General features: G+C 40.4%; 1 protein-coding gene across 2 annotated transcripts in view; it reads right to left on the bottom strand.

The window, feature by feature from the left end:
- Positions 1-21,898, bottom strand: part of NUP93 (nucleoporin 93) — a 111,501-nt gene that overhangs the window by 12,056 nt on the left and 77,547 nt on the right. For both annotated transcript variants that reach the window (XM_077132500.1, XM_077132501.1), the window contains 11 exons: positions 16,888-16,962; positions 12,819-12,908; positions 11,156-11,295; positions 5,809-5,941; positions 4,233-4,390; positions 2,967-3,132; positions 2,637-2,730; positions 1,516-1,707; positions 798-924; positions 606-678; positions 274-318 (listed from right to left, as the gene is read on the bottom strand). In XM_077132500.1, the coding sequence (XP_076988615.1) occupies positions 274-318; positions 606-678; positions 798-924; positions 1,516-1,707; positions 2,637-2,730; positions 2,967-3,132; positions 4,233-4,390; positions 5,809-5,941; positions 11,156-11,295; positions 12,819-12,908; positions 16,888-16,962 (1,293 nt within the window). The remainder of the gene's footprint in view (positions 1-273; positions 319-605; positions 679-797; positions 925-1,515; positions 1,708-2,636; positions 2,731-2,966; positions 3,133-4,232; positions 4,391-5,808; positions 5,942-11,155; positions 11,296-12,818; positions 12,909-16,887; positions 16,963-21,898) is intronic.

Raw genomic sequence — 21,898 nt, 5'->3', positions numbered from 1 at the left:
AAACCTTCTTGACCAAAAACAGGAAGAGTGAAATGAGACAAAGTGGCATTGGCTGAGAGATTCTAAACAGAGTCGAGAGGTTATCCTAGAGGTTATTCTCATGCAGTGAGTAGATATCACCTTGTTAGTCAAGATGTAATGGAGACGCTGGAGGGAACTGCCTGAAAATGTAGAGCTGTGTTCCAGTAGCATCCTAAAATCTAACTGCATTCTTTTAATAACTATAAATCCCTAATACAAACTACCATGTCTCTCTGAATGCTTTTAACTCACCTTTCTACTTCCATCATTCTCTAGTTTCCCAAGAATCATATCAAACTGTGGAGACAAAAAAAAATTTATTTAATTTCCTGGACAAGGATACATATATGTCACAATTTTTATGGGACAAAACGGGAAGAAAAGAGGGAAGGTGGGAGAATCTCACAGATACTAGAAGAGTGAGACTGAAATCAATACTTTCCTTGTGAGAAACCAAACAAAACTCTAAAATTCCCTTGGCCACAACCATTGTAACCACATAGAGGCAAAAAGGTAGAATTGCATCGGCATAAGACTATGTGGACTGAACACTGTGGGTGGGAGGAAAAAGGACAGTGACATACCTCTCGACTTTCTATCACAAGCTCGCTCACACAGCGCAGAAACATGTTTTCTCCTTGACTATCTTTCTCATCCCTGGAAGGGGACAAAAGCAACTTAGTGGCTGGTAAAGGCTCCAGTGAGGTCTCAAACAGTCATTCTCAGAACGGCAGAAATCAAAACTAGCTGGAGCAAAGGTCAAAAGCAAGTTTTACCTGAGGAAGTAAAAGTACTGAAGGGCCTCCCTGGGGTCTGTGGACTCAAACTTCCGGGTGTAGAGCATGAGTAGACGCACGAAGTTCAGCCGCCGCATACAGGGAGGGTCACCTGGCTCGTGGCTGACTACAAGACAGAATGGGTCACAACCACACTGCCAATCTAACCCACAATGCCCAGGAACAATGAAGCTGAATCCAAAGACCCAGCAGCATCTATACCCACAGTCCAGGCAAGGCTTGCCAATGTAAGTTTTGGCCAATCCTCTTTCCTACTCTGTCCTCAATTTACTTCCACATACAGAGTGAAGAAAACAGCAATTTGTAGTAAATTACTGGTATGCTGATCTTTGAATGAAAAGATGGCAACTACCCATCAGACAGCACAAGCTCTGGGGTGATTGTCTGGCACTATCAGGAACCTCACAACCACTCATTCACATTCATCTCTTTCTCCTCCCCTGGCCACCCCCTCCTGCCCCCATGCAGCTATGCATATATGATGACTGCAGTCTCCAATGCCAGTAAGCCAGAGTCTTAATGGACCGAGTCGAGGCTCCTGAACCCAGAGACTGCTGCTCCCCAACAGTCGACAATGCTTTAAAATGGTTGGTATTGTTTGCCCATACCCTGACTGGTTGCAGTTATGTGTCCAATGCCACCTGATGTGTGATGTGTTGTGGTCACAACACTGGCCAACCCCGTCAGGAGTACTTACGAAGCTGAGCACTCTGTCCAGAGGATTTTAAAAGCAGCTTCAGCTCAAACAGCACCAGTGCCACATGGACGGCATGGCAGCGCAGCCGCTCCATGCGGAATAGAAAGGCAACTGCAGCTTCGAACTGCGCTGTCAGGAACAGCACTTGGAAGTAGAGGAAGGGCTGCTGGTTCACTGTGAAGTGGGACTCACCTGAGAAGAAAGGAGATAAAGCCCACTCAGAAGGAAGCTGCCTGGTGGCAGCCCCAAGTTTCTGGCAGCAGCCCTGTGCTTAAGGGACTTGCTGTGCGTAATAAAAGCAATGGCCCAAGGCTGTCTTAATCAAGGGACCCCAGACACAGTGAGTCACCATATGAGGCAATGTGGTACCTGGTACCATGACCTTCTCTAGACTTCACAATATAACTGGCACACTGGGGTTATGTTGTACAATCCGAACTGCTTGCATTAGGTAGGACAGAAACAGAATTAAGGGACTTAAAACAGACTACAAAGGAGAATGTTTATCTCCTTTACTCTGCTAAGAATCACTCAATAGGAGAAGAAAAAAGATTTCAAAGAAGCTTTAGTTTACTCATATACACAGAAACTGAATTCAATAACTGCTGATCATTAGTTGTTATCGTTTTTCCCTGGAATTTTTGAATAAAGACGAAGTTTTTAAAAAAAAAAAAAAAAGAAAGGAAAGGAAAGGAAAAAAGACCTACTTATCCCTCATTTTATATAGTCATTGGCAAGATCTACTAGGAAGCAATAGCCAGGTCTTCTTGAGTGCGTGGGTAATTTAGTGGTACAATTCTCACCTGCCAGGCAGGAGACCTGGGTTTGATTCCTGCTCCATCCACCCTCCACCCCCGCCCTCCACCTCTCTACACCTCTCCCCCAAGCAAGTATCTACCAGGGCAGGTCAGGAATCAGAGAAAACAATTTAGTGTATATGACTATATAAGTCATATGCATTTCTTTAGGCCACATGGACTCTAATTTGAAACCATCTTTTTAAGAGCCATAGGAGTTTGGGAGAAACTAAATTCAGAAATGAAGTCTTTTCCCAGAGTTGAATTCAGTAGCCACCTAGGTGGAAAAGAGAAGAGGAGGTGATTGTGTTCAGGATATCTTACCATAGTCTTCCAACAACTGTTTCTGGAACTGTGAAAGAGTAAGCCTGTCCTGTGGGGAGCTGGTGCCATCATCATCGAAACACACTTGATTCAACTAAATCCCCAAGAGAAATATATGCATTGGTACAAACAATGTGAGCTGGCGTCTGCACTAATAGCCGTGGTTATTGGCTGGGAATTACACAATAAAAAACTGGGTTAAGAGGTAGGAAATCCATTGGCCCTGATCATCTTATTGGCATCATGCATTAATCAGCTAAAAGCTGTGTGCAAGTGTGAGAAGAGGGAAGGGGGATAAAGCCCTGTGTGGGAAAGGGAAGCAGTGCCTGCCTTCAGCCACAGGTAATCCTCGGTCGTGTCGGCCACTTCGCTCTGGTTGTCAGTGATGTCACATCTGCCAATAATACAGTACACGGCCCGTTTATAGGGGTCTGTGTTGTTTCTGAGGGCCCGGCGGTAATGCAGCCGGAGCTTGTTTTCCATAGCTGGGGACAATCTAAAGACACAAGGGAAGAGATATACACAGCTACTCACTAAAGACCCAGAAAGCACTCCACATTCCAATCAGCGTGTTAGGGAGCCCTCCATCAAGAGTAACAGATGCTGTCTCCACCCATATCCCTTTAGCACCAACACTTCAGCCTGACTTAACTACCAGCACCTGTGGCTCCTGGCCTGCTGGCTTTCTCTGTTTGCTGAGGCCTGCTCTGCCTGCCCGGGAAGGTCAAAAATGCTGGGAAATTAATACTTCACCTCATGCCCCAGCAGCCCTCATTCAATGACTGCCAAGAGTGAGTCCTCTCAATTGTCTTAACTCCCCCTCAGCTCCTCATTCCCTTATCCATATGGGATTGCCTCCCAAATAAACTACCTGCACTCAAAGACATTAGCCTACTTTAAACTCTCTAATGCGAACAAGAATGGGGCTCGTGCTATATGACAAATCTTTTGACAGGACATTGCTAATGCTGCCAAGAAAAGTGGTTCTAGTTTTCCACGGGTATAACTAGGGTTACCACTACTTTATATACATACATCCACATATATATAAACCGGGTTCTAATATGAACTTAAGTCTAATTACATCAACAAAACCCAGAGGAAAATTAATGCTGAGCAATTCCTTAATGCAAAAGAGCTCAAAAAAACTTAGTGAATTAATTCAGTGGAAGCATTTCAAGATTAATAACTTCTAATTCTAGCCTCTGAGCCATGATGTGCAAGATGACATATTTCCACACTGGGTAGACCCAAAGCACTGAGTGTTAGCAAGTTAAAGTGTAATAAAACAAATTCTATAGAGCATACTTGATGTGGAATGGATTAGTAGAAAAAATCAAATTAGGCTCCCACACTGGGACAAAAAAATCCCCAAGCACAGACGCATTCATATCTAGATGTCTGTCAGAATGGGACTTTCTTTAAGTGTTTTCAATTGTTATTTCCAACATAGTTCTACTTGCTTTCTAAACCTCTTTTTTTTACAGGCAAACACTTATTTTGAGCTATGCACAGGGAAACAAGAACAATGTCATTTTAGGCCACCTTGTTGATTGTTTGTGGCTTCTTCTGGACACATCACCTCACTCACTGTACCTTCTATCCTTGCTGTTCATGTACTCCTGGAACCAGGTTTTAAATTCTCCCAGCTGGTGCTGGGCTCGATTAACCACCTGTGAAGCAGCCAGAAGGTCTCCACAGCGCATGCAGTAATAAATTAATGCCCACACAGGATGGCCTTCTACCTCTCCATCCTAAAAGAGAAAAGATGCTCAAAATAAGCAGACAAATAAACAAAAGCTAACTGATGGGCTTTCTTATGTGCCCAATACTCAGGATTAAATTACTTATTCCTCCCAACAATACTATAAAGTGGAAACCATTTACAGATTCCTCCCTCTCTGTTTTATAAGTGAGGAAACTGAGATATAGGGAGTGGCAGTCAGGCTCTAGAGCTTTTCCTCTAAAGTGCTATGGTACCCCACTTGATTCAAAGCCAGCCTTATGGTTTCCCCTTAGAATTCCAGTGGCCTGTAGTAATGGACTGACATGTTCTATGATAACTTATAGGTTCGTACTCATGCAACCTTCTCAAGCAATGGCTAAAGGCATTCACTGACCAACAAGAGACTATCACTATCACACCTGAGTTTATGAAATGCTAACTACTAATGACTAGCTAAATGGGGTGGCATTTTAATTCATTTGTTCATCCCTTGTTCGCTTATCTAGCCCCTTTTGTCAGACACTGTATCAGGTGTCAGGGATCTGAGAAGGCAGCTCTGTCCCTACTTTCCCAAATACTACAGCTGATCCTAAATCTGGCTTTGTCACTTGTCTGCACAGGAGGCATGTGGTTACTCTATTCCTTCTGCTTTTCCCCAACCTCTCCAGAATAGTGGCCTGCAAGAGCTCTCCTTTTTTGGCCCTCCCACCCTTCCCCCCACCACTGAAGGACTCTGTCAAAAACCTTGCTCTAATTATGCCACTTTCCCACTTAATCCCCTTTGAGCTGCCCACAATGCTTAGCCTGGCACTCAAGGCCTTGCCAACCTGAACACATGCTTGCCTAGCACCATTATATACTCAAAGCTCACATTATCCATTTGTTCATGTGGTTCACTTCTCATGGAATACCCTCTTCGAAGATCTCAGGCTGGTGAACCCGTAGACTTCACCTCCATTATGGAGTCTGCCTCTTTAGTATCCTACCACCCCTCACATAAAATTTGAGTCGAGCACTTTTTTATACTATATGATAATTGACTGTAAGATAATTCCCCAAACTAGACTGTGAGCTGAGAAGAGGGGCCACATTCTAGGAACCAGATCCAACTCCATTCTTCCGGCCATTTGGGCCAACAATCTCAGAAGTCATCCCTGACTCTGCCCCTCACACCAACACCCAAGCTCTTCAGCAAGTCCTGTCAGCACTACTGTGAAAAAATCCCTTCTCACCCCCACCCCTACTACTCCCTTCACTTTAGGCTGAGCCACCATCATCACTCACTTAGACTCCTGCACTACTAGCCTCCTAAGAGGCCTCCCAGCTTCTATCCTCACTCCCGTGGTCTCTTCTCCATAGCAGTCTCCCAACATAATCTCGTTTAATCTGAAAATGCCTATTTGAGAGAAAGGCAATAACTGAACAGAGAGAGAAATCTGCCAGTACCTGAAGTCCAGGCAAAGGAGCTGGAAGTTTAATATTCAGGAAACTTCGAACCAACTGGTAAGTCCCAGGCACCCCGCCCAGCTGGGCCTGATGCAAATTTCCAAAGACAGTCACAAGAGTGTAATTCTTATAACTGGAAAAATTTAAAGGGAAAAAACAGAGGAAGTTGAAAACATACAAAATCCACATCTGTGTCTATATCTGTAACAGTAGATTGTGAACTGTGCAGGGCAGGAACTGGACTTCAAACTCAACATAGAAGAGGGAGCAGTACATGAGTAATGAGCTGAACTACACTGTGTATTCAGTGGCAGGAGAGCACTAGTAAACGCTCTCATCACTGCAGATACTCAAAAGAATCCTTAGAGGGACACAACTGTGGATGTCAAATGAATTAAGGGCTAATGTACAGAATAATCATTGCTCTAGGGCACAGTCATCTAATGTTCTAGTGAATGCTTTACAAACTTTTTATTTTGAAGTTTCAAACCTACAAAAAGTTAAAAGAATAGTTCAGTGAATGCCCATATATCCTTTACCTAGATTCACCAATTGTTAACATTTGTATGTGTGTTCTCTCTATCCATATAAAAAAATAAATATATATACATGCATATACAATTTTTTCCTGGACCATCTGAAAATGTTACAGAAATCGAGGGTTATGTCACTGGTAAATATTTCCTTCATCATATATTTCCTAAGAACAAAGACAGTCTCCTACATAACCTCAATACCATTATGACACCAAGAAATTTGACATTAATATAATATTATCTAAAATGTAAACCATATTCAAGATTCTCTAATAATGTTCTTTTTTTTTACATAGGCAGGCACCGCGAAGCAAACCAGGGTCTCCAGCATAGCAGGCGAGAACTCTGTCACTGAGCCACTATGGCCCACCCTCTAATAATGTTCTTTATACTTTTTTTTTTTTTAAATCCAGGATCTCATCAAGGAAATGCATGGCACTTAGTTGTCAGACCACTTTAGGTTCCCTTAATCTGGGATAAGTCTACTGCCATTTTTGTCTTTGATGACATTGACATTTTTTGAAGAATCCAGGCCAGCTGTGTGGTAGCATGTCCCACAATCTGGATAAGCGACTGATCCAGGTCAACTTTTTTTGTCAAGAATCCCATTCAGCTGATGCTGGTACTTTCCACTCAATCACATTAGGAGGCAGGTAATGTCAGCTTGCTCCATTACTGGTAACCCTAGGTTTGATCACTTGGTTAAAAAGTGTTGCCCACCAGATTTCTCCATTGTAAAAGTAATTTTCCTATTTATAACTAATAAGTTGTCTGTAGGTAATACCACAGATACGTGGAAGTCATGCAGAATATTCTATTCACCAATAAACTCTCACCCAATGATTTTAATTTCCACTGATTACTGCTGCTGAATCAATTACCACACTGGCTATAGCAAAATGATTTTCTATCATTCACTTGTCATTTATTAGCTGTCAAGTTTTCTTAAAATCCTCTAGTATTTCTAAGTGCTTTCATACTCAGAGCAAATGACTGAAGTTATAGATAACCAAACAGGGTTTTAATATAATTTAAAAAAAAAAAAACCTTTCTAAATATTTTTCTTGTCTAAAACAAAATGAATTGCCTCAAAAGGTCTGGTGCTACATATACACAAAGATATTCAACACTGGTTAAGTATATAATAGAGAGAGAGAGAGGAAAAAAAGAAATGTCAATTACAGTAAACTGACTAGCAATAGAATTTTATTAACTATTGAAAAGTGATACTGACAGAATTAAAAACAAAGTATATAAAATCATGTATTATACACATTTGAATGATAACTGTGCAAAAAATAAAATAAAACAAAATATCCCTAACCAAAACAAGAAAAAAAAAGGAAATGTAACACGTTAACAGGAGCAATTGAAGGTAGAGTACACTGGAGCTTTTCCCGGTTTACATTTTCCAAAATTTCTATAATAAGCATATATTTTGGTTTTAAACTTTTAATTATAGTAACAAATATACAACTAAAAATGTCCTGCTTTAACCACATAGTATATATCATTTTTCATGAAAAATAAACAAAATTTAATTCAGCAATCATAATAAGTTTCCCATCACTAGAAGTATTTAAAAGCAGAGGTTGGTAAGAGATGGCAGAAAAGAGTTCCGTCACAGCCAGGACAAATAGATGCCCATTATGGTCTTTTCCAACTTGAATTAAGACACCTCAGATCCTGGAAAAAGCATAAGTAGAAGAAGAAGCCTAAATTCTTTGAAGACTAAGAAATACATACCCTACTTCAAATCTTGGAATGTGGCAGGGAGTCCTAAATTTTCTCTATACTTTCAGCCTGATATATGAAAAGTCATTTAGGAATGGGTCTTCTTTGCCAGCTGGTGCATCACATTATTTGAATATTATATGTATAGTGTCAGTGGATTAGCATCAGCAAAAATACTCCGGAACTAAATACAATTATTCTAAAATATCTCCTTTACCAAAAGTGGATAATGAAGCCTTTAAAAGGATGTTGTGGGAGAAACCATAATGAAAAGTAATGTTAAAATAATTGCAGGCAGGAAACTCCCAAACAGTTCCAAGAAGTGCTGCTAAAAAGAGAGGTTAAGCCTACTGACAATTATGCCTAAGAGTTACCCCCAGAGAGCCTCTTTTGTTGCTCAAACTCCACAGGTGAATTCTCTGCTCTCTCCCGCTACATGGACATTTAAATCTCCCTGGAAATGTGGGGTCCAACTCCTGGGGATGAGCCAGGACCTGACATCATGGGATTGAGGTTTTCCTGACCAAAAGGAGAAAGAGAGAAATGAGACAAAATAAAGTTTCAGTAGCTGAGAGATTTCAAGTAGTCGGGTGGTTATCCTGGAGGTTATTCTTATAGTTTATATAGGTATCCCTTCTTAGTTAATGGTATATTGGAGTGTCTAGAGAGAAGTACCTGAAACTGCTGAACTGTGCTCCAGTGGCCTTGATTCTTGAAGACGATTGTATAACTATATAGCTTTTACAATGTGACTGTGTGATTGTGAAAATCTTGTTCTGATGCTCCTTTTATCCAGGGTATGGGAAGATGAGTTAAAAATATATATATAAGGATAAAAATAAATAAATAATAGGGGGAGATAAAGGGTAAAAACTGGGTAGACTGAAATGCTATCAGTCAACGATGGGGAGGGGTAAGGGGTATGGGATATATGAGTTCTTTTTTTGTTTCTTTTTCTGCAGCAATGCAAATGTTCTAAAAATGATCATGGTGAAGAATGCACAAATGTGTGATGATACTGTGGGCCAGTGATTGTATAATATGATTGGACTGCATATGTGTGGATATTTTTCAATAAAAATATTTAAAAAAATAAGTGTAGGGTTTCTGTTTCAGGTGAAGGGAAAGTCTGAATCATGGATGGTAGTGAGGGTACTGCAACATTCTGAATGTGATTAACCCCACTGAATGGTATTCTTGGGAGGGACTGGGATGGGAAGATTATGTTATATATATGTTTCCACAATTAAAAAAAAAGAGAGAGAAACTAAAGAGATAATTAAATGCAATACATGATACTGGATGAGATCTATGACTGGAAAAGAAAAGGCTCAGAGACACTGTGACATAAGAAAAAATTGGGACATAAGCTTTATATGAATGTTAAATTTCTTGAACTTGATAACTACACTTATCAAGTGATTAAATATATGAATACCCTTTTCATAGGCAATGAATATGAAAGGATTATGTGTTCAAGAAGTATGATGACTGCAACCTGTTCTCAGATGTTCAGAAAATGTATGAATGGATGGATGAATGAACAGAATGACAAGACAAAGGTGGCAAAGTGTTGGAATTAGTGGAGCTGAGTGTTGAGGTGGTATGCTGGAGTTTTCTATATGAGGTTTTATTGTTTTTACAACTGCCCTGTAAGTCTGAATTATTTTAAAATAAAAAGTCACACACACACAAAAAGATAAAACAACTTCAAATAAAGACAATAAAACAAAGTTACATTTTATAGTAAAAAAAGAAATGCAGCTAAAGGAATTGATGGAGAGAATTTTAAGTGAAGCACCAATGTTAAGGATTTATTTGGTTTACCGAGGAAAAAGCAATCAGGAGCAGTAATATTCATTTAAAGAAATCCTGACGTTTCCTCTATACTGTAAAAAATGTTGGCCTATAGCAAATAAATACTATTCCATACATTAGTTTCTTTATAGCTGAAGATCAATACACCCCAAACTTACATGACAAAAATTTAACTAAAGCCTGATGAAATATTTTATAGACCCTATACTAGAAGCAATTAAAAGCAAAACAAAACAAACAAAAAGAAAAACACTTGGAGTTTCAGATCTTTCTTAACAAAGGAATGGAGTCTGGTGAGTTTATTATGTTTGATGTGTTCATCTCATGTAGCTACTGTATAATTAATAAAATACTTGGTATAAAAATCTATTATCTTTTGTACCAAGTCTGAATTACCTCAGTTACAAACAAGGAAATCTCATGACTTCCTAATTAAGCATTATTTTGTTGCCAAAGGGCAACTGTGCTACAAGGCCACTGGCAGCTGCAGAGGCTCAGTGGCAAAGGGCTGCAATTTAGCCCTTATTGTACTCAACTTGGCCTTCTCTTCTTGAGCCAGCAGGGGAAGGCCCAGCATTGTCTCTGAAAAAAGTGGGTCTGCTGCACACTCATGACAAGCCCTGCTGGCTAATTCAGAGCTGGAAGGAGTGGCCACAGGGAGGGATGAATGGCACAGCCCTACTAATAAAGGGGACAATAGTTAGGACAGAAGGGCACAGCTACAATCCCCTCAGAACCAACTCTGATTAGTGAGGAGGTGGCAAAGTCAGGGACAAATCACAAGAACTAGCTGGGAAGGACACAGACTCAGAGGGGTTAAGTGAGTAGTGCCAGAAGAAAGACACAGGATGAAGGAAACCTCCTATGACTTAAAGGTAGTAAAAATACTAAGGTTAGTTATAAAAGTTAAAATGTTAAGAGAAAACATAAAAAAAAAAATGTTAAGAGAAAACGTTAAGGGTCTAGGGAGTAATGGCTGAACCAGGAGTCTGACCTAAGGCATTACGGCCTAATAATCATATCTCCATATTGAGGGACAGAGAATTGAGAGAGAGAAAAAGGAAGTCCACAAGTACTCCCACTTACTATGATTTTATGTGTTATTTTATACCATTGTAGAAACAGTCTTGCTAGAAAAGTGTCTGTACCTCTTGTTTAAATTATACCAGCTACAGAGCACTTAGCCCAAGGACTACTTAGACATGAGAAAAAGTTGACTGCAGGAGTTTTAAGCCAGCCCTGCTGTGCTGCTGTCTTACCTCTGCTCCAGGTACCCCAGAGCCTGCCTGACAAACTCCATGCACACCTCCATGCTGCTACGGCTCTTCAAGGCATCAGTTGTTGGCGCCATCAAAACGTCTGTCATTTGTTTTACCATGGTCCACATGTCAGAGATGTTCTGCACATAAATGAGGTGGCATGTAACAATGCTGCAGGGCTAGAGAAATTGGTTCTTCGTGGCACTCATCTCAAAGGCAGGTAGGATGAGGAAGCAGTGAGCCTAAAGTCTAAGGCCCTCAGGCATAAGCTCAGTGCAGATGACGCCCCTCTGTCATTTCATGGCCAATGAGTGGCACCCCAACCCCACCTCCTGAATTGGTTTTCAGATCAATTACTATTCCAGGTCTGACATAATCACCTACATAATTAATACCCCATAAAAGTAACAAGAACATGAATCTCAGTGGGTTATCCTTACAAGAGAGTGAATACATTTATAATCACCCAAAGCTCTAGGAGCTTAAACTCAAGTGGCTGCATTTCAGTCCTTACAAGGTCATTTGAGTTTCTTAAGGCTTAAAATAAGAGTTTAACCTAAATAAAGCAGTTTTTGTCCTTCCAGAGACTCTCAGGCCATTGTTCTTACTCCATTTTGTGAACATTATAGCCTCCCATTTCCCTTCCCACTCACTCCCTTAAAGATGCCTCCCAGGAAAGGAGGAGACATTCCTTCCTTTGTGTCACCACCACACAGCTGGCACTCCCTCTCCCCAGACTTCTCCTAGCTGTAAATCTCTCTTTAAATGTGTTCCTCAAATTCTTGGTAATATTCTACAGTTAAGAATTTATTGGAAGAAAGCACCAGTTGGAGAAAAGTAGGTTTACATTTTTTCCAAAGGAAAAGATAAAATCACATTTTCATTGTCTCTCTCAAAAATTAAAACTCTATAATATCCAGCAAAATGTGATTCTTTGTAGGTAATGGGATGATTGGTGAATTCCTACTTGCTTCTTTAGAACTGTTTGTACCACTTTATATGCTATTATTTAAACTAACTAACTAAAGCTAGATGCATTTTGGAAAAGACAAAAAAAAAAAAAAATCTGTGTATGGAGGCTTGGCTTGGTAATATCCTTCCCTCATTTTTACCTTCCTCCTAGCCACCCACCAACCCACTCACCCATTTAACTACCTTTTAAATTTGTATTTCTCTGGGGAGAAAACTGGCCAGGCATAGGAGTTGAAGGAGGGGGACAAAAGATGGGGTTCTGGGGGTTTGGTCAGAGAAGAATGGAACTAGCAGTATTCGAAGGGGGCGCAACAGTGTGAAAACCACGCCCCTTTACAATTCAGCTCTTCATTACCAAACTCATTTAGTCTGTATCTAAGGAATGGAAACCAGTGAGTGGCAAGTCAGAGGTCAGAGCGAAGAGGACTTCAAAGCAGATATAACTCAAGGAGAACGCTTGTGACCATTAACTGATTCTGGCTGGGCCTTCTGAAGAGTCATTAAAAATAGAGAGAGCCTCACCAAAAAAAAAACACCCCAAAATGATTTAAAATGAAACGCTGAAGAAGAGTTAACATTTTGTTTTACAGAATGGAATCTCTTCAGCTCATTTCAGCCACACTGGCAAAGTGCTAATCCTATCAGAACACCAGACCCCACGCTGCTACTTGGGTTAGCTCCTAGGCAGCACCTTATCATCCAGCTCTGCAACTGCAGCACAGAGGTCCACAAGGTTAGGCTGCAGGTGCCCGTTGACAATCTTCTCATTATAGATATAAATCTGAAATATGAAAAGCAAAATGAGTGGCACAACTTCTATTTTCACTTGTTCTTTTTAAAATCTCGTAAGGCATTTCAGAGGCCAGCTTCTGTCACCTGGTTAGCAGAAGCTTCATCCTACTTTTACTTGCTCAGAGTGGCCAAGTTACCTGCGCTGCCTCCAGGCCTGCTCCCTAGGCTCTGTGTTTTAGCTGTGGGCAGCAGCATCAATACATGCCAGAGCTAACTGCTACCCTAGCTCTCCCTAATACCTGAAGAATGGGAACAGGCTGGTCCTGGGAGAAGGACTGCTAGCAGCTATGCCGCTTCTCCTCCAGCAAACACTTACTCTCAGCGAGTAAGAACCAGAGGGGAAGTTGGGACAATGAAGGAATCTCACTGCTGCTCTCCAGCAACCCAGGAAACTTTGGAAATCTTTCTGGAAAAAAGGACTGAACAGCCCCTGGTAAAGGGCTTATGGACTGAGTATGGATTATTAGGTCATGGCCCTCTACAGGTGTTTAGAATAGCAGATGCTGTAAATCTGGAAAGAATCCTTGATCTTTAGGTAAAATGTTTTCAAAATAAAAAACTATGGGATACTTAGTATGAGAAAACCACTATTCTTTTGGATTTTATTTTTGAACTTTTTTTATTGTATACTATAATATATACAAAGCAAAGAAAGAAAAAAGCAATAGTTTTCAAAGCACTCTTCAACAAACAGTTACAGGACACATTCCAGAGTTTATCATGGGCTACACCATCACCTCAGCTTTTTCTTTCTAGCTGTTCCAGAATATTGGAGGCTAGATGCAACAATTTTTTTTTTAATCATCATAGTTGATGTTCTTTTTTTTCTTTTTTGTGAAAAACAACAAATACACAAAAAAGCAATAAATTTCAAAGCACAGCACAACAATTAGTTGTAGAACAGATTTCAGAGTTTGGTATGGGTTACAATTCCACAATTTTAGGTTTTTACTTCTAGCTGCTCTAAGATACTAGGGTCTAAAAGAAATATCAATATAATGGTTCAGCAATCATACTCATTTGTTAGACCCTACCTTCTCTGTATAACTCCACTATCACCTCTCATCTTTCTATCCCACTCTTTAGGGGTATTTGGACAATGCCAATTCTAATTTTTTCATGCTGTAAGGGACGGTCAATAATTTGGGGTAGGGAGATGGAACTATCTGATGTTCTGGAGAGACTGGGTCCTCTAGGTTTCAGAACTTATCTGGACTAGGGACCCATCTGGAGGTTGTAGGTTTCCACAAAGTTACCCTGGTGTATGGAACCTTTGCAGAATCTTATATATTGTCCTACGTGTTCTTTAGAATTGGCTGGAATGGTTTTGGTTGGGGTTTGGCAAGTTATGATAGGTAGCAATGTCTAACTGAAGCTTGCATAAGAGTGACCTCCAGAGTAGCCTCTTGACTCTGAACTCTCTCAGCCACTGATACCTTATTTGTTACACTTCTTTTCCCCCTTTTGGTCAGGATGGAATTGTTGATCCACAGTACTAGGGCCAGACTCATCCCTGGTAGTCATCTCCCATGCTGCCAGGGAGACTTTCATCCCTGGATGTCATGTCCCATGTAAGGGAGAGGGCAATGATTTCACTTGCAGAGTTGCGTTTAGAGAGAATGAGGTCACATCTGAGCAACAAAAGAAGTCCTCCAGAAGTAACTCTTAGGCATACCTATAGATAGTCTAAGCTTCTCTGCTACTTTCATAAGCTTCAGAAAAGTAAGCCTCAAGATCAAGGGCTTGCTTGGCCTATTGATTTGGATGTCCCTAATGCTTGACACAGTATCAGGGGGTTCCCAGATGGTAAAGTTTAATAGTTCCATATTTTTTCTCCCATCCCTCAAGGGACCTTGCCAATACTTTTTGGGGGTGGGGGTAGGGGGCATGGTCGGGAATCAAACCCGGGTCTCCCACAAGGAAGGCGAGCATTCTACCACTGAACCACCTGTGCACCTTTTAAGGTTTGTGTTTTTTGTTTTGTTTTGTTTTGTCATGGGCAGTCTCCGGGAAAAGAACCTGGGTTTCCGGCATGGCAGGTGACAATTCTGCCAATGAGCCACCGTTGTACCACCCTGTCAAAACTTTCTGATTATCTGGTTAATATATTCTGGGATGTATCCAGGCATTAAATTAAGCTATACAGGATTGAAAGCCCTTATTCTTATTATGGGCTCCCTGTGTTTCTATTGTTTACATGTGCTACCTTTGAATTTCATTTTAAAGGAAGTAAAATGATGTTAAAGACTAATACTTCTACTCTTGTGGAAGATTTCACGCTATATTTGAAGCCCTTGCTCCAACAAGTACTGAAACAGGTAAACCTTAGTTTCCTCTACTTGAAATGGGGCTAGTATAATGTAACTTTCAAGACAGTTACAAAGACTGAATAAAATGTTTTTTAAGCTATAAGGTGGTGTTTATTTTATTCACTCAGTGAGTATTTATTAGGGACATTCCCTTTGCTAGGAATGGTGTTCAACACAGGATATAAAGATTCATTCTTAAGGGTTCAAGAAGAAAGCCATTGATACATGATACTGTGGTGTCTCAGTGTTATAAAACAAGTTTTACAAAGTTTTAGTCTTTATGGATGTATATGATGCATCGTCTCTCTCCTAAGAAACTTACAATTTCATTAGGCCTGAACTCTGGGTGGTGACAGAGGCAGTGGAGGGTGTCAGACATATAATGAAGGTGAAATTTAAAGGATGTAGATATGGAAGAGAAGTAAGAATGAAAGAGATATAACAACTGGAGCAGAAGGAAATGAACAAAGGCCCAGTGGTAGAACATGAGGGAATCGGAAGGAGGGGAACTCATCTGCAGAGACGCCGATGAGGCTGTCCTCAGCTTTGTGGAGTACGAAGTAGCAGTGGTACACCGAAGGAAAGAGCTTTCAGAAAAGCATTTAGAAAATGTCTCTCAACAACAAGGGCTGAAAGAGATTTCTGATAATACCATCAGCACAGCAGGCAATTCAGTTAACACAGAACTCCATTTGCTAATTAAATGGCAGCTAAAGACAGAGACTTCTGTTAAAAGACAGAATGTAACAGTTTCTCACTGCCCCCTGCTCATCTCCACAGCTGCCCTATGTTTTTGCCTCCAACCACTCCACTCCAGGTTGGAGGGAGGGAAGGAAGTGGATAATGCTGAGGGCCACAGTGGTACCGAGGTGATCCCCCTCAAAGGCTCACGGCTGAGCAGATGTTACTTGGATACTGCTATTGCAGGAGAATCTTAAGGGGATGAAAATTCACCAGCCTCAATTTAAGAAATATAAATGCTTCTTCTGGATATTTTGTGGGGAGAAAGTGCCAAATTACAATAAAACACACAGTCAGCCAGCACTGCTATATTCAGAGTCCATCACTACGTAGAGCCAGGGCCATTTCAGTCTAATAGAGCCCTGTGCTTATCTCAGAACACCTCTACTCACAAACCCATACTTCTGTACAGGCATGATTTACAAGAATCACAAACCCCCAAATAACAAGAGTTCCTCCAGGAACTATAATGGTATTAAGCAACGCTGAATACATTATGTTCATCAGGCAGAAAAGCATTTAGAAAATTTCTTCCACAACAAGGGATCAAAGAAGGATTTCTGGTAATATCCTAAGTCAGTTCCCAGGGAATTCAGTTAATACAGAACTCCATTTGCTAAGCAATGCAGTTACTCAAGGCTTTAGGGCACAAGGGGCTATCGCCAAATGTGAAATGAGAGGCCCTGGTCAGTCTGGAGAGCAGATCTCAATTTCCGCAAATCAAAACAGAGGCATTCCATTACCCTATTTGACAGAACTCACAGGGACTTATATAGTAAAATATTAACCAGTCCTCTGAACCAAAAACCAGTCTGTTTCTAGGGCTTGACTTTCACATGAAGTCTTTGTTCCTTTTTGCTCCCTAGAGGGTTTGCAAAGGTTACTCCCTAGATTAAATCTTTCTGACAGCACACTCACCTGCCGGGCATAGGCCATCTCAACACTATCCAGAGAGCTTCGTCCAGGGGGCCCCAGATCACTGATGTAACTTGGCTGCCAAAAACAAACAAACAAACAAACAAAAAACACATTCAGAATTGGCTAAGAACATTATTCAATCATGTAAAGAAAAAAAATCTCACAAACATATTCTTGTCTTCAATAAAGCTGTCAGGACACTGTTTGTCTAGTCAGACTTCAGCAAAATGATGGTTTTAGGAGTTTCAATAAAGTGAAATTACTTTACCATGAACACATAAGTGAGCAGGCCTGGGCCTTATTTATCTAAAACATAGAGGGAGACTGGCTAGGCCCTACTGACACTTCAGTGACTGTTTCTGGACATGTACACCTTTCCAAGATTCAGTCCCAACCCCCATGCCTCAGCCTCCCTCCCCACCCCTTCACACCAGTGCGGCCATCGTCCGCCACAGCGCCTGTCCCCAAAAAGCCTACCATCTGTTGGAGAGAGTTAGACAAAAACATGAAAAAAGCTCAGTATTAGTCTTTCTTTAGGAAGACAAAACAATCTTTTGTTATTCCATAGAGTAAACAAATATGAATCTAAACAATACTTATTAGATATATTCTTAATTTCTAATATATTACTTTGGGCTATGATGCAGTAGAGATCAAATCCTTCAAGCTTATCTCATTAAAAATCAACATGGCAAGTCTCTCTCTTGACATGCCAACTTCACCCCTTGAGCTAGTGTACTTTCTTTCTCTTCAGTAAATTTTGAAAAGCAAAACAAAACAATGTGCTATACACTTAAATCTAAAATAAAGCAGTTTAAGGAGACTTCTGAGAAACCAGTGGAACACAGTAGCAAAACTTCCCAGCACTATCAAAGCTGGTAAAAGGGATTACAGAGTGAGCATGGGCTGGAGGCAGAAAGGTGGGTTATAAACCCACAGGTTCTAAGAGAAAGAACATTGGACTGTCAGTACACCTGGGTTCCAGGAGGCTCACTTCAGTCCCTGGCCTTGGGATCTTGGTCACAACATATTCTCTTGGAGCCTCAAGTTCCCATCAGTCAAACAAAGGGACTGTCCTAGACAATCTCGAGAGGTCCTCCTCAGCTCCAAGCCTCTGTGATCACTGGAACCAAAAGAACCTTAAACAGTTTTGACATTGCTAAATGCTGGCTGACTCAACTAGCATTCCCAGTCCCTACTTCTCAATTCCATTCCCTCCCCCCTTTCAATAAACAGGGTGGCATTAGGGAGTTAAATATACCCAATGGCATGCTGGTAAACATTCACCAACAGGCTTGTGATGTGTTGTGTTGGCTGGTTTCTGGATGTAAGTACTCCTATTGTGGCAAATTTTAAACTATTTAAGATGATACCAACTAGATTCCAATTTTCCTAAACATTTAACAATAGGGTCTCATGAACTGGCCCCTACACCCCACTGAATATACCCTTCCCCAGATCCAATGTAGCTAGGAATGGCATGTGCCCTCGTTCTCATCAATGAAATGAGAAACAAGACTCCTAGCATGTTTTAGGGATATCTTCTGCTTTTTCTAACAAAGAAGAAAAAAAAAAAAGCCTGGTATGGCCTTTCAGTCTTCTCTCCTTTTTTATGCCTTAAATGCAGGTGTGACATCTAGAGCTGGCAGCCATAGTGTGAACCTCAAGTATATCAATGTGCAAAGGATGGTGGTGTACAAAGCCAGGAAGGCCTTGGGTCTAATGGACAATGCAGACCAATTGAACTAATGCTAACACTCCCCACGCCTCTGGGCTTCTGGTTACATGTGAAAAAAAAACCCTACTCTAGCCATTCAAATGCTACTTTTCTGTTACTGACAGCTGAAAGTAACAGAATTCCTAACAGAAACACTCATGGAATTAATCAAACTGCCAGGTTACAATGAATATAACATTAACTATACTTGTTGGATAACTACTATATGTCAAGTACTATCTTAATTTCCATGTCTCAACAATCTTGTAAGGTAGATACTTTTATTATGTCCATTTTATAGCTGAAGACACCAAGCACACAGAAAGGTGAGGCAACTTGCCCAAGGTCATGCCCACAGGAAATGGTGTAGTCAAGATTTGAATCCACAGTCTGGCACCATACTCTGTGTACCCTTAGCTACCAGCCTATGTTGCCTCCCAAGGCAGCCTGAGCAACTTCCCAAGGATAACCATCACAGGACAAGACAAGAGAGGCTAGAAATCCTGGCTCCAACCCTAAGCTATGCAACCTTGTGCATATTACTTCTTCTGAGCCTCGGTTTCTTTAGCTGTAAAATGGGGGTAGTGATGATACTCCCACCATGTAGGACTGTAATGAAGATTAAATGGGGAGAATAGAGGCACTTACCTCACAGCACTGTTGTGAGGAGTCAGTAAAAGAGCTCAGCACAGTGCCCAGAATATGGCCAAAACTCAATAAATGCTAGCTGCAATTATTACTTTTATAAACAAAAGATAAAGGAGGCACAAATACTATATTTAATAATAATGGTTAAAATAAACACTGCAGAAATATGACCTAAAATATTTTATTTGTGCTGCCTGAAAATTCTCATCTCACTTTTTTACAAGGAAACACATATTCCTCCTTTGAACAGAACCATCACCACCAGTATAATTTCTATTTCTGGACTAATTCTGAGTATTCCCAGTAACACTGAGTTGAGGACTATTTTATGAGACAACCACCTTTTTGGAAAAGAACTAACAATCTGAAAACTGAAGATATTACAGTTTTTTTAAAGAACAGAATATTGAGCCTGTTAATTCCAGTAAACTAGTTGGGTTGGGGGATAAATAGAGGAATGAAGGAGGGTGGGGTGGATAACACTAAAACATTTCTGCTAGACAGTTGTTTCAGTGAATTACACATGAACAGCCTTGAGAAATATTTTCCAGCACTTAAAACCTAATTTTTAAATTATCCACTTAAACAGTAGTTGGTTTTCAGTCTTTGAATTTCCATTTAAATTAATTTTCCCTAATGTTCTTGTTTTCAAAAGTAATTCTCCTTCACTTGCCCTCAGCCAAGTCTGTTTCACCACACATAAAGTCGATTATCCATCAACACATTCTTGAACAGAAGACCCGGGAAACATTCCATTGGAATTTCAAAGCCAGAAGCTACATGAGGCCTGGGAAAGTGGGTGCCAGCAGGGTGCATGGGAATACTGTTCCAAACTCCTAATGTCTGGGTTTCTCTGCCCTGGGGCTTGATTGAGCCATAGTATGCAGCAAGTAGGAGTAGGGAAACAGAGATTAGAGAGGCAGTGAAAACTGGAAGAAGAGCGAAAGATGAAAGCAGGGACTCACCCAGGAGGCTGTAGACACATGGAGAATAGCAGCCACTGGGAACACAGATATGAGAAGGGTCTTCTTAGGGTAGACAGTGTCCCCCAAACTAGCCATCCTCAGAAAACATTCTGAAACAGGTAGGACATGAAGGGGCCTGCAATGCTTTTCTTTCAGTTTTACAAACTTTTATTAACCACACACTATTGTGTAAAGCATTATCCAGGGATGAATACAATTCTTTCTACAAGGAGTTTACATTTTTATTAGGGGAAAAGGAATGTATGTAGCACTCCTAGTAAAACAAGCACAGAATTAAAAGAAATTATGATGGTAGTACAGAAGGAAAAGAATTTAGTTTTTGAGTGGAACGTTTTGGCTTATGGACCCAAAGTGATTAATTTACAATAGCTGGCTATAACATCTGTACATAGAAACCCAGGACACTAGGAATAAACCAACTGGGAACCAGAAAACCTGGGTTCTAAATGCCACCCAACTAAGGACTTGGGTAGTAACATCTAACTTCCGTAGAGCTTCACATCCCATGGATAAAGTGAGAAGAATACTCGGGACAACTATTACAGCCATTAAAACAAGACAGTGACATAGAAACAGCTCTAAAATACATTAAACAGGAAAAAAAATGCATATTGGTGAATTATGGAACTTAATATATAGAATGATGTCATTTAGAGAGTAAGTTGAAATACATTAATAAGATATATATACATGCATAAATGGGCTCATCAATACTTGAGAAGGAACTGCAAGGACGTGTACCAATGACAGCAATTGCCTTTGGGTAGGGGAGAAGAGCAGCAGTGTTTTCACACAGAGGTCTATATAACTCTAGCATCTCAACATTGTGCCAGAAGGAGGCATCTGTAAACTGCTTGTGAAGCACTGTGACAAGAAAATGAATGGTCTGATGAGTTTTATTTCTCCTAACTTCTTTTTTTAAGTTATTTGTGTTGCTGTCTTACTTACTTAGAACATAGTTGTTTTTTTTTTAATCAGAAAGTGTGGAGTTCTTTTTAAATCAGTATTCAGGGTACTGTCACAGGGATATTACTCTTTTTTTTCCCGGGCAGGCACTGGGAATCAAACCTGGGTCTCTGGTATGGCAGGCGTGAACTCTGCCTGCTGAGCCACTGTGGTGCACCCTGACTTTTTTTTTCTTAACATACATGGTGTACGATCAATGGTTCATAATATCATCAGAGTTGTGCATTCATCACCATGATCATTTTTTAGAACATCTGCATCATTCCAGAAAAAGAAATAAAAAGAAAAAACTCATACACACCATACCCCTAACCGCACTCTCTCACAGACCACTAGCATTTCCACTATCCAGTTTACTTTAACCTTTGTTCCCCCTATTATTAGTTTATTTTTTTATCCATATTTTTTTGCTCATCTGTCCATACCCCCTAAATAAAAGGGAGCATCAGACATAAGGTTTTCACAATCACACGGTCATACTGTAAAAGCTGTATCATTATAAAATCATCTTCAAGAAACACAGCTCTACAGTTTCAGGTACTTCCCTTTAATTACTCAAATACATCACAAACTGAAAAGGTTTATCTATATAATGCATAAGAACAATCTCCAGGATAACCTCTCGACTCTGTCCTAATTTCTTTTTTAAAGACCTGCAGAGCTCTTTTCAGTACTTGAAACTCCACTCAAACTC

The sequence above is a fragment of the Tamandua tetradactyla genome, chromosome 16 (genome assembly GCF_023851605.1).
Source record: "Tamandua tetradactyla isolate mTamTet1 chromosome 16, mTamTet1.pri, whole genome shotgun sequence".
Lineage (NCBI taxonomy): Eukaryota > Metazoa > Chordata > Mammalia > Pilosa > Myrmecophagidae > Tamandua > Tamandua tetradactyla.
The sequence above is the reverse complement of the archived record's forward strand: the minus strand, read 5'-3'. Positions and strand labels throughout refer to the sequence as shown.